Source organism: Gopherus evgoodei, chromosome 2, assembly GCF_007399415.2.
Source record: "Gopherus evgoodei ecotype Sinaloan lineage chromosome 2, rGopEvg1_v1.p, whole genome shotgun sequence".
In the NCBI taxonomy this organism is placed as follows: Eukaryota; Metazoa; Chordata; order Testudines; family Testudinidae; genus Gopherus; species Gopherus evgoodei.
Window position 1 is genome coordinate 256129080 of NC_044323.1, and position 12195 is coordinate 256141274.

The 12195-nt window shown below is 43.8% G+C and overlaps 1 protein-coding gene across 1 annotated transcript in view; it reads left to right on the forward strand.

The window, feature by feature from the left end:
* Positions 1–12195, forward strand: part of LAPTM4B (lysosomal protein transmembrane 4 beta) — a 121071-nt gene that overhangs the window by 40991 nt on the left and 67885 nt on the right. Inside the window, exons 3-4 of the mRNA XM_030549463.1 lie at positions 9285–9358; positions 10368–10490. Coding sequence (XP_030405323.1) covers positions 9285–9358; positions 10368–10490 — 197 coding nt within the window. The remainder of the gene's footprint in view (positions 1–9284; positions 9359–10367; positions 10491–12195) is intronic.

Genomic DNA, 12195 nt, shown 5'->3' on the forward strand with positions numbered 1-12195 from the left:
ATACTCTCTACCAGGTCTGGAATGGCCTTGGGCCACAGAGGAATCTGTAGTGCCCAGGCTGCCTCTGCGTTGTTAAAGTTGTCTGCTGCAGGAGAGTTGGTAATGGTCTGCTGCAGATGGAGTGGTTGGCGAGGCTCCAGGATTCATAAGTTGACTGGTACTTGTAGGTGCAGTGCCAGTCGACGGGAGCCAGCGTGTGCTCCCATGGGGACCTCAGTTCGGGTTTCAGGGGGATACTCTGTCAGGATGGCCAGGCTAGCCCCTTCACCAGCCCTGGGCTGTTTCCTGGGTTCCTTGTGGGGCAACTGGAGATAGCATGGCTCAGCTCCCCATAGTAGTAACACATATTAAAGCTTTGCCAGCATGCTCTCTCTTCAGGGGCGAGTTGCTGGTGGGTCAGGTCGGTCTGCATTGGCTCAGCTGGTGAAGCAGAATCCAACAGCAGGAGGTACAGTTGTGACACCCCTCTCTTTTATTCCTGTCGTTCATGTAGGTGATTTTCAGTATGGATAACAAGATCTGTGAAGATGTCCAGACCCACTAGGGTCCCAACTAGGGCAAGTTCATCCTTAACCTTGTCCTGCAAGCTCCATCAAAACTAACATAACTAGGTCCCTTCATTCCATTCCATGTCCAATCTGAGCTGCTGGCAGTGAGCTATGTAGCAGGTGTCTATGCCCTACCCCTGTGGAGTTTCCACAGGGTGGCTTCAGTGGGGGGGGGGGGCGTGGTTGGGTTTGTTGAAGACTGTGGATATTGCCCCCTGGAAGGCATCCTAGTTAGATAGAACTGGACTGTTGGCCTCCAACAGGAGAGAGGCCCAGTTCAACACCTCCCCTGTCAGCAGGCTGACTACCAAGCCTAACTTGGTATGGCCAGGAACATATGTTTGTGGTTGAAGCAAGAACAAGAACCGGCATGGTTTCATGAAGCCTCAAAATTTGAAGTGGCTCCCATCAGAACACTGACAGAGGCATAGCAGGTCCCATCTTGGGTGACAGCACAGTCAGACAGGCTCACAGCATTTTCCATGTGATGTTGATGGTCTTGCTCCCACAATGCCTGATCCTCAATGGCCAGCTGCACGTTCTGCACCTTCAGTGCTCCATTATCTGCCTGTACATGCAGGGTATGGCAAATTCCACTGGGTCCTGCCTCTGGTGGGCTGACTCAGAAGTTGATAGTGGTCCGAGGAAGCTGTAGGGACTGGATGTGAGTGATCATGCCTAATGGCTAGAGTCAGGCATCTGGGGCCAGACCTGGGTGCCAAGCCAACGATCAGAGCTAGAGACAGAGTTAGATGCCAAGCCAGGGGTTGGGTAGAGCCCAGTAACAGGGACCTGAAGTGTGGCAGGAAAGCAGGAACCAGGAATAGACAGGAGTCTGGGATAAGGACGACAGGAACCAGGCAGAAAGGCAGGACTCGGAGTTTGGCAAGTAGGCAGGGTCTGTAGTAGCAACTAGCCAAGGATTCCTCTAGTTGCTCAGACAACTTCACCTGTGACTCTGTTTGTTTTAAGTAGAGCTTCCCAGCTAATCGATGGGACTGGACATTTCACTCTATCAGGAACTTTATGGGTGGGGCCCTTTGTGTGCTAGAGCATTTGTCTGAGTACTGCTTGGCAACCCACAGACCCAGGTTTGAGGCCCATGATCCCTCACAGATCCAGATTAATTTATTTTACCAAAACCTTCTATTGTCTTACAGGATATAACGAGGTCACTCACCTCTTGCAAGCATCCTTTTGGCCAAGTGCATGTATCTGCACACTTTCCTTCTGTGGTGTGTCTTCGATGGCTCAGCCCTCCTGCCGAGTCACACGCTGTATGATGAAAGCAAAGCAAAACCCCGTCCTGTGTACAGGTCCAACAAAGGTGTCTCTTAGTGTCCTCTCTAATATCTCCTACAAGTTGTCCCTGCTCCAGGATAGAGCAGTGCCCCAGGGCTCCCTCTCTGGTGACAAAGTCTTCACTCTCTTAGGGCCTTTCTGGCCGCAATGTCCAGGCCACTTCCCCCAGTGACTGAAGGGGATTGTGGCAGGATCTGGGCCTGTCCACTTCTCCAGCCCAGGGACCTTGTAGATAGCAACTGTCCACTGTGTCCCTTTATCTAAGTTGCACTGCTGCTCTAATTCCCCGGGCCACTTCCCTGCGGCCCTGTGCCATCTTCACCCTTACCTCAGGGCCTTGTCCTGATGGAGTCCCCGCAACCAGCTCAGCGATTCTTCTTGCTCTCCCTGGTTTCTGGCAGCAGTACCTCGTTGGAGGGCCTGCAGCTTGTCAGCCAGCCAGACACTATCCATGATCCGTCAGCTCTAGCAAGGAACGGGAACTTACTCTGGCCCTGCGGTTCTTCTTATAGTGACCTTCTGGGCTCTGATTGGCTGTATCCCACACAACCACTCTAGGCAGCTTGGAGGACCCTCTCTACTGCCCTTTTCTGAGGCGGGGGTGGCAGGGTGACCAGGCCTATAGCAGGGGGCCTCAGAGGATCTGATATACCCTGTCACATGGGGAAAAAAACACTTTTTTTCCTCCACTAATATTTGTGAGATTTTAAAAATTATTTTTAAATAGTTGATAGGAAATCATCTTATCTTAAGTGATAGTTTTAAAACTAAGATCTATGTATCTATATTTCTGTAGCTACTTTCCTGCTGATTCATAAAACGATATTCTGGATCTGAGTGATTGACTATTACACAAAACACTTCACTGCAATAAGGAGGAAGCTATTTTCATACACTAAGCAGATGGGACAAGGTGTATATATTGTAACACAAGTGCTTATAGTAAAAGGCCTAGGCCCTTGCATTGCTCTGGTTGAATTCCACAGGAATTTTCCCATTGACTTCAGTGTCTCCGAATGTGAAAATTAGAGAGAGTTTTCATCAGAGCCTCTATTTTGTCACTTCAAATGACATATTAAAATGTTTATTTTCACACATTCTTAAAGGTTCATATGCCAAAAGTAAACTATTAGGGGCTTACTACTTTTTTAATGCGTTTTGATTGGGAAAAAATCTTGTCTATAAATCTTTGTATATGATTGGGTTTAAGATAGTAAGGGCTATAACAGTTTCAGAAAGAACCTAGTTGAAATTGACATATTAAAACTGACTATCTTGTCCTAATTCTTCGAGATTAACCTTGCAATGATTGCTATCAGTGTGTGATTTATATAGCTGACATTAGAGGTCTGCCAGTGCTGGAGGCTTTAAAATAGAAAATTCTGTTTTGTAATACCGGAGCTGACAGACCAACTACATTTGGGATTTGCATCTAGATTTGAAAATCCTCTTTTCTTTGTGGCCTTCAGAGATGAATTCTAAAAGAGTAAAAGGATGGTTTGTAGGCTGAGTAACCTCACATCCATTTGAGAATAAATGAATGTGAAATGCTTCCTAATTACGAATGGTCCTTTCAGTCTGTTCTTTTGCTTGCTTGGTTTGCATGCTTTATGAAGTACAGTTGGATAAGTTAATTCATTTGCTATTCAAATTACTTTCAATCTCTGTTCAGAGAGAGGGTTTTTTAAATTTATGACTAGGATTGTTTAAACCTTGGTATTTTTTGTTTGAGATAAAGTACCCAGGCAAATATGCACATTAATATTCTCATCGCACCTTGCCCTTTTTTACTGGTCTTGTTCAAAAGAAATGTTTCATATATTTGTTGCGTGTTTCATATGCAAAACATGTACCATACATAGTATGTTTGAAAACTACAAAATCCATCAATTGTTTTTTAGGGCCTTGCGTGATGTTGTGTTTCAACCAACTTGTTTTTGTGAGTAAAATTTTGCATTCCAAAATCATTGCCTACTTGTTTGTTTGTTTTTGTTTTTTGCTGGCAGTGAATTCTAGGTAGAAGTATGATAGACTTCTCATTATTAGTATTTGAAAGCACATTCTATTGTCAGCACAAAATTGCAGGCACAAGTTGTGGGTGCAGAATTGTTGTTCCACACCTCCCAGAACACAGGCCACATCACTGAAAATCAAGCTTTCAAGTTTCAGGTAGATAAAGACCTGTCCACGATTAGTCGTGATGGGGGAAATCCTGGCTCTGTTGAAGTCAGAGAGGGTTTTGTCATTGACTTAAGTGGGGCTAGGTTTGTATCTTTTTGTATTTGTAGCTGGGCGTAAGTGTGGCTTATGAAGCACTTTCAAACTTGCATTTACAGTAGTTGAGAAAATTCCTGTTGCACTCAGGACACAGTTTCTTCAGATGTTCTAACTTTGTAAACATCAGTATGACATAGTTGCTCCCAATGAATTGAGGAAACATTTATAAACTGGGGGATTGTGAAGGACTATTCCATGCTGGAAGGTCTGAAGTGAATGGGGGGAAGTGGGGATCACATGGCCAATTGAGGGTGAGGTTTCTCCTTTCTATTTTGGAGACAGGAAAAGGACGTGATAGGAAAGGAACGTAATTTGGCAATCTGTAACTCTCTCACACACATTCCTGAGCTAAAGGTGACTGAGGGAAAACTCGAGATTGGCACTTGAGATTGGCACTACTGGGTTCAGTAGACTGAGCCCTCAAGAGAAACACCCCTATTTCTAGGGACCTTGTGAACAGATAAGACTTTTCAAACTGTATCAGGGAGTGCTGGACATGTGAGTACTGCCCTGTGTACTTGTTTGGGTTTTTAAAGTCTGATATTCTGCATAAAGGGAATGGAAATACCTGTAAGTAAACCTGAAAGTCCAGAGGGTTTTGTTGGCTTAACTTGAGACTCCTGCTCAGTTTGCCTATCTCCGTAGACCATGACCGTGACATGTTAATAGCGCAACAGTTATGTTGCTTCTCCTATCTTGTTATTAGTATTGTCTGTTATAAAAACTGTTATTTATTTATGTATTTTTTACTTATACAATGCCATGTATGTACATGATACTTTACGAAGCAAATGAGGATGGAGGGTGAAATCCAGGCTCAGTGGAAGTAAATGGGAATTTCCCATTGATTTCAGTGGGGTCATGACTTCACCCGTGTCTCTGCCCCAAAATGCTTACATGTCTAAGTTAAGATGAGAACAACAGAAAACTATTTAAATGGCTTCAAAATAGAAATATTAGCTGGAGTAAATAACCAGACTTGGTTTAAAGAAAAAACAGCATCCCTATCTTTCACGTTCTCTCAACATTTTTTCTTCCTTCTTTCACTGATGCTCTGTGCATAATCTTGGGCAGCTTCCAAGCAGTGGGTCTGTGATGATAAGGGAGCAGCAGTGCAGAAAATGCACACAGTTCAGAGCTTGGAGGAAAGGTATACTGCTTTTGATTGCTGGAGTTACCCTTAGCTGTGAGCCAGGGATTCGATATAGGATTCCAGCAGGTGATGAGACAGTGGATTAGAGTTCTCAGTGGCTGTGTTGGATGCAAACTCAAGGACTTGAGATTTTCCGTGTTAGCTGCCATCATCTGTTTACTTCTCCCTCTTCCCTGCACTTGTACCACTATCTGCCACTCTCAGGCTTATTTGCCTATCTTCAGGGTAAGCAATCCTGTGATTGAGATAGGTAGTAAGACCAGGAGAGCGAGAGGGATTACTGAATTCAGGACCCTGAGGGAAGCTCCAGTCTCAGGGGCAGCCCTGCTCTGCACCTGGATTGCAAACCTGTGCTTCCTGCAGGTGCTGTTCTTCCATTTTCTTTCCAATTTCCACTCCTGGTCTCATTCCCAGGATTCATCATGTTGCAGGCTCTCTGGATGAATTAGGCTGAATATGTGCATTGTTGCTGTGTGCCATAACAGAACTCCTGGCAGGAATCTGCCAGCAGTCCTGGATAACATCAACTGTGTCTTCTCCCTAAAGCAGGAAGTAAAGACAATCAGAAAAATAAGATCTAATTTCAAAAATTAAGGAGATTTCTTTTAAAATACACTGATTGGGTCTCCTGCTGCTTGTATAAAAAAGGGCTCCAAAAATCGCTTTAGGTTGTCAATAATAAATATGACACGGAAACAGTACCAGTACAGCTCAGCTGATAATCACTAACACAACAGAATGTATTGCATGGTTAGTTACTATGAAAGCGCACTCAAGCACTTGTTAATATGCTAACTATCTAGTTTTAATTCTAATTAATTTAAGCTGACAGAACTCAAAAGAGCTGATGAGCATTTGAATAAAAAACAGCCTGCATGAGCCAATTAGGGCTTGACCTAGCTAGAGAGAGAGAGAGAGCGCAAGCACATCAGATCAAAGCAGAAGTGTCACATTTTATAACAGTTTCTGGGGCTCTGGCATTGAAATGACACTGATGTCACTAGTACAAGTCCTATCACAGTCCTATCACAGTGCTATGTTGGTCATCAATTAAAACTAAAAACAATTTCTGCTCAAAACAATGAATGAGTGATTGGTCTTCGTGATGGAGTCTACAGGCCCCACAGTGAACCAGGGCTGGGAGTAGAGCAATACTGGGCCAGGGTGACCCCACCCCTCACCAGGTTCAGGGCATGCTCCCAGTGGACAGACAGTTTAAAAGGACTCTGGTTGGCCCAGGAAGGGGAAGGAGCTATTTGCTGCACCAGGAAGCAAGGCTGATGCTGAGAGTTATGTCAGCATTGGCAACAGCTTTGTGAAGGTTGCTCTAGGATTTGGATTCTCCACTCTTTGGGAGCTAAAAGCACTAAAAGAGATTAATTGATTGAACAGGATGCTGAAAAACTAAGGATTGTCCTCCTAAGCCAGCGACCGCCCTGCCCCAAACTGAGACGCTCCGGACTGATAGGAAGTGACCCAGGGTAAAACATAATTTGGGGTAGCTCAATAACTGGGCCAGATGTTTTGATAAACCCTTAGGGCCTTGGGTCAGGACCTAATAGAATGGGTAGGCTTGGGTCCATCTCTGGGGGAGCAATCTGAGCATGCGGGGTGTGGGATTAAGGCTTCAGCCAGGGCACCCTCTGGGACAACAAAACTGGCAGAAACTGTACGACCACACCCTGACCTCTGGTCATTGGACCTTTCTGCTACAGTCTTGAAAATAGATAAAGTGAATTGGCAGGGGATGGGTAAGAGCTTGTCCTGGGAGATGGGCACTGCTGGATGCAGATTGAATAGTTACAGTAATGAAAGTCTGCGACTGATCTGATTCTTCTTTGATCAGGACAGGTGAGGAGCACTATCACCAAGTCTAAACCAATCCCTTTCCTTAGTTAGTGTATTCATACCAAGCTCAAAGTCGTTTTTAGTTTAAAGTCATGTATTCACTGTCATGATACTGAGTAGTTTGTGTAGATGAGCAAAGGTAACAGCAAAAGGAGGAATGCAGGGTTGTGGTCCCTACTTAACATAGCCGTGTTTTGCTGGGTGCTTTTTTCTTCTTGAATTAATCAGCATCTCTATAAATAAAATATACCCCATGGGTGAGTCAAGATCTCTAGGTATTGGGTTCTCTGCATGTCATATTCCCTCTCCTTTCTTTCCAACCTTTGCTAGTGCCTCAGAAAAATGGATGCGATGTCCACGCATTCCCCATCTTACATTTAAACTTTCTGTATTAAAGGTCGGCAAGTGAAAAAGTGAATCAAAAGGTATGAGACTAGGGAAGCAAAAGACAGATATCCTTCTTGAAACTCTCACCTGTCAAGTTTCTAAGAATTCTACTGGTGTCACCTTTTCTGTTATGCGTGCACACACACAAAAACACACAGATCTTTTCAGTAGTTTCTTCCCAAACTTCTGCTATTCATAAAAGCTATATCAGATACATATACATCTTAGTTTGTGTGGTGGTTTTGTTCTGAATGAGGGTTTTTAAGTTATTTCAGCTATAAGATGCCTTTGGCTGTTTTGCTTGGTTTTATAAAGTGCTTTTTCTTTTCTTTAAGTTGCCAGTGACCTTTGAGCATTGGTGTATTCAGTATGACAAAAACAAGGAAGACAGTAGCTGTGTATTCATTTTGATTTCTTTTCAAGATCAGTGTTAGCCTGGCCATCCTTTCTCTGAGTTGCAAAACAGAATCTGAATTCCATAGGTAAAATCCTGGCCTGAGGGGAATCAGTTTTTGGGTTTGATTGCATTTGGCATGAGCTGATTGCTCTTAGACTAGCTAGTGCCTCAGCATAGGCAACACATACTTCACTAATCAAGTGTTCCCAAACTCTTGAAAGCTGAGTCCCTGCTTCAGGAAAATGAAATCAAGGGGGGAGGGATAGCTCAGTGGTTTGTGCATTGGGCTGCTAAACCCAGGGCTGTGAGTTCAATCCTTCAAGGGGCTGCTTAGGGATCTGGGGCAAAAATCAGTACTGGGTCTTGCTAGTGATGGGAGGGGGCTGGACTCAATGATCTTTCAAGGTCCCTTCCAGTTCTAGGAGATAGGTATATCTCCTATTAATTTTTAATTATTTATAAAGGCCTATGTATCTTAACATGTACATCATCCATCACGGGATGGGCTATGCATATTTCACATTTGGAAGGCTTTTCTAGCAACTATATATCTATAGCAGGGGTGCCAAACTCATTTCATGTGGTAGGTCTGCCACTTGGTGTTGGACACATTCAGCAAAAATAATTGAAATAGTAATAAAAATAAACTATGTTGGTAAGTACTTACACTCATCCTTTGACTTATTGATATTTTCTTTTCTTCAGCTTGCCAGGTTGGGGTATCTGCTGTCCAGCATTTTTCAGTGCCATTTTCCCTCGCCTCGACTAGTCTTTTTCTGTCAGACTTATGCCTCTCTAGTGCCTCTTAAACTCGACCAAGTGGTTCTATATCTGCACATGAGGCTTGGTTTGATTGCTCTGCCAGAGTCTGAGATTAATGCATGCAGCAATTTACATGCATTTCATAAAGTCTAACACTAAACACTTTGTTATAAGTCCAATACCTATCTTAACCCTACCAACGCACAGGCGAAACAGACTGGTTTCCAGCAATGAATTTGTCAGTGCTTGGCCAAGGCCTAAAGCCTTGGAAAGAGCTGGCACTTGGTCTGCCACATCACAATGTGGACTCTGGATTGTGCAGACAAGCCCAAAGATTAATGGAAAGTCTTTGGGATGGATGAAATTGTTCTGTGGGCAGGATCCTGCCAGAAGGCTATACGTTTGACACCCCTCGCTAAAAACGTGCTTCAAAAAAAAAAAAAAAGCCTGAGACAATGGAATGGTGTGTTAACACCTCCTGCCTTCCCACCTAGACTTTTGTCCACAGTGGCATGCAGTACACTGTGGGAAATGCTGCATTAGGCAGTTGGCAAAATAGCAAAACAGAGCTGCATATTTACCTGCGATCACTTTAATTTATCTATTTCAGATATGTGCATTGCCACTGCAATTTCTCTCCTTATGATTCTGATCTGTGCGATGGCTACATATGGAGCATATAAGGTAATTGATCAGATTAAACAAAAAAGTTGATCTTCATCCACCTGAATCATTCTGCCTATGAAACTCCTAACAGGCAGAAATTTAAAACCCTGTCTCCTAAGGTTTTGTTGTTGTAAGATTGTTGTTTGTTTGTTGTAAGATTTATATAACAATTTCATTTCTTCTGTGAGATTATAGGAAACCCCTAGGTTGCTGAGATCTGATTGTGTCAAGTGATGCCATCCTGATTGGGGGAGTGCAAGACGAAGGCTGTCTCTACACTACAGAACTTACTGTGGCACAGCTGGAAGGTCTCCCTGTGTAGCCGCTCTGTGCCGGCAGGAGAGCTCTCCTGCCAGCATAACTAAACCACCCCTAGTGAGTGGCGGTAGCTATGTTGGCAAGAGAGCGTCTCCCACTGACATAGCGCTGGTCATGCCGGTGCTTTTGTCAGTGAACTTTTGTCGGTCAGGGTGTGTGTGGTCGTCCCCTCCTCCTCAGCCCCGCATCCCGACCAACAAAAGTTTTACCAACAAAAGTGCTAATGTAGACATAGCCTAAGATTCTCTAAATGTATTCATTGTCTGCAACTTCAAATGTGAGATCTTTTAGTACATTATGGGCAAACTTTAAATACAAATGGCCAAATCTTGGTTTTTATAAAAATAAATGGAATTTTTCCCATTCACTTCCCTGGGACTGGGATTTGTCCCAAAGAATGCATTTATATTAATCCCACTCAGAAGTTTGGTATTTTAGGAAGCCAAGTCAGTACTGTGTGATTGATTGATTGATTTAAACCTGTTCCTGTACAAGTTCTCAGTAGACTCATACACTTGTATTTATCTCACCTTTGCTGCCCAACATCTTTGGCTGCATATAATAATTTTAGCAGATTTAACAAGTAATTTTCCCCCTGGGAAACACAGTTAAAGAGTATTTCATTGCATTGTGTCAATTGCACTGTGGATTTTTAAAACATAAGGAAATAATAGTTATGCTTTAACCTGCCACAATTTTTTTTTTATAGCAACATGCAGCCTGGATCATCCCTTTCTTCTGTTACCAGATCTTTGACTTCGCCCTCAACACGCTGGTTGCCATCAGTGTGCTTGTTTATCCAAACACAATTCAAGACTATCTACGACAGCTGGTAAATCACTTGAAGTGAACAGTCATTTTCATTATCTAGAGAAAATTTTGGAAACGGATTTCATCCTGCATTCTAACCCAAGGCTTTTCCACTGACTTCCTGGGCAGCCTTTGGCAAGTCATGCCCCCTCTCAGCCTTACTTTGTCAATATGTAAAATGGGGTATTTGTTTACAAAACTGCTGCAAGGCATAAGCAGATTAAACAATTACTTAGGGCCCCATGCAGCTCAAGGGGACCCCCGATTCATTTTTATTATGTGTTGGGGAGGCGGGGGGGGAAATATTCCTCGGTAGGGCCTCGATGAGCTAGCACTGCCTCTGCTCATTTAATTACCTCACAGGAATGTTGGAAGGACTAATTAGTTAAAATATTTTTATACTGTCTTGAAGTTTTACATAGCTGTATAAGCGTGAACATGATTAAAAGGCAGGGTTGCCTGAAATAACAGGGGACTGGATTTGATGACGGAAGCCACAAGCCAAATAGGGAGATATATCTGTAAGAGATCTAGAGAGAAGGGGGCAAGAGGAATGAGTGGTGTCTGGGTCGTTGTTAGGCTCATGCACAATTATCATTCCTCACCCAGAAGTTTCTGGAGGGCATGGTGGTTTTAGGCATGCTCAATAGGTTCTCTGTAGCTGGACTCCTAGACTCCAGGGCAGCTGCTTTATAAAAGGACATGTGACCTGCGTGGGTTGGGAGAAACAAAGCAGGTTGTTTTCTCTAACTTTGAATCATTTTGCAGCTGTTGGTTAATTTTCCAACACAAAAAAGCACATGCAGTGTTATAGAAAATTTTCCCTCACAATTTCCTCTAACTTCTTGCATTTTAATTGTATACCTTGAATGTTGTTTGATTTTATCCAAATTGTCTTAGTTAAATTGTTTTTACCAATATAGTTCACCAACTTTATTTATTTATTTAACTGTGATGATGGGGAAAGAGTCTATATTTTGCTAGTCTCAGTTTTGTATTGTTCTTGTAACAGGACTTTTCATTTATATACTGTGACAAAGTTCCTCCTCTGCCTTGGTGGGTCCTGTGCTTATTGGCAAATTTGCTTGCCTCAGAGATTCATGGCAGCCCTCAGTTTGGCCACTTTTGCTCATGGCTCAAACCTGCCATCCACTCAGCTAACCTCATCACTGGCCAGCATGGGGGAAACTGAGTACCATCCCCGCAGTCTCTGTGTCCCACCTAGTCGGTTGGGAACAGGCCAGATCCCTTTCCAATTTAGACCTTCCCTTCTGATGTTTCTCACAGACCAGGTCAACTCCTCCTGTGTTCGATCAGGAGCTGGAGGGATGGGGGGAACCTGGGCCCACCCTCTACACCGGGTTCCAGCCCAGGGCCCTGTGGATAGCAGCTGTCTACAATGTTCCCTGTATCAGCTGCGTGACAGCTACAACTCCCTGGGCTACTTCCCCATGGCCTTTCCCCAGCACCTTCTTCATCCTCAGTGCAGGATCTTCCTCTTGAAGCCTGATCACACTTGAACTCTTCACTCCTCCAGCAGCACGCCTTCTCACTCCCTGCTCCGTGCACGCCCCCCTTACTAACTGATGGGAGGTCCTTTTTAAACCAGGTGTCCTGATTAGCCTGCCTGCCATAATTGATTCTAGAAAGTTCTTAATTGGCTCCAGGTGTCTTGATTACTCTAGGGCAACCCCTGCTCTGGTCACTCAGGGAACAGAAAACTGTTC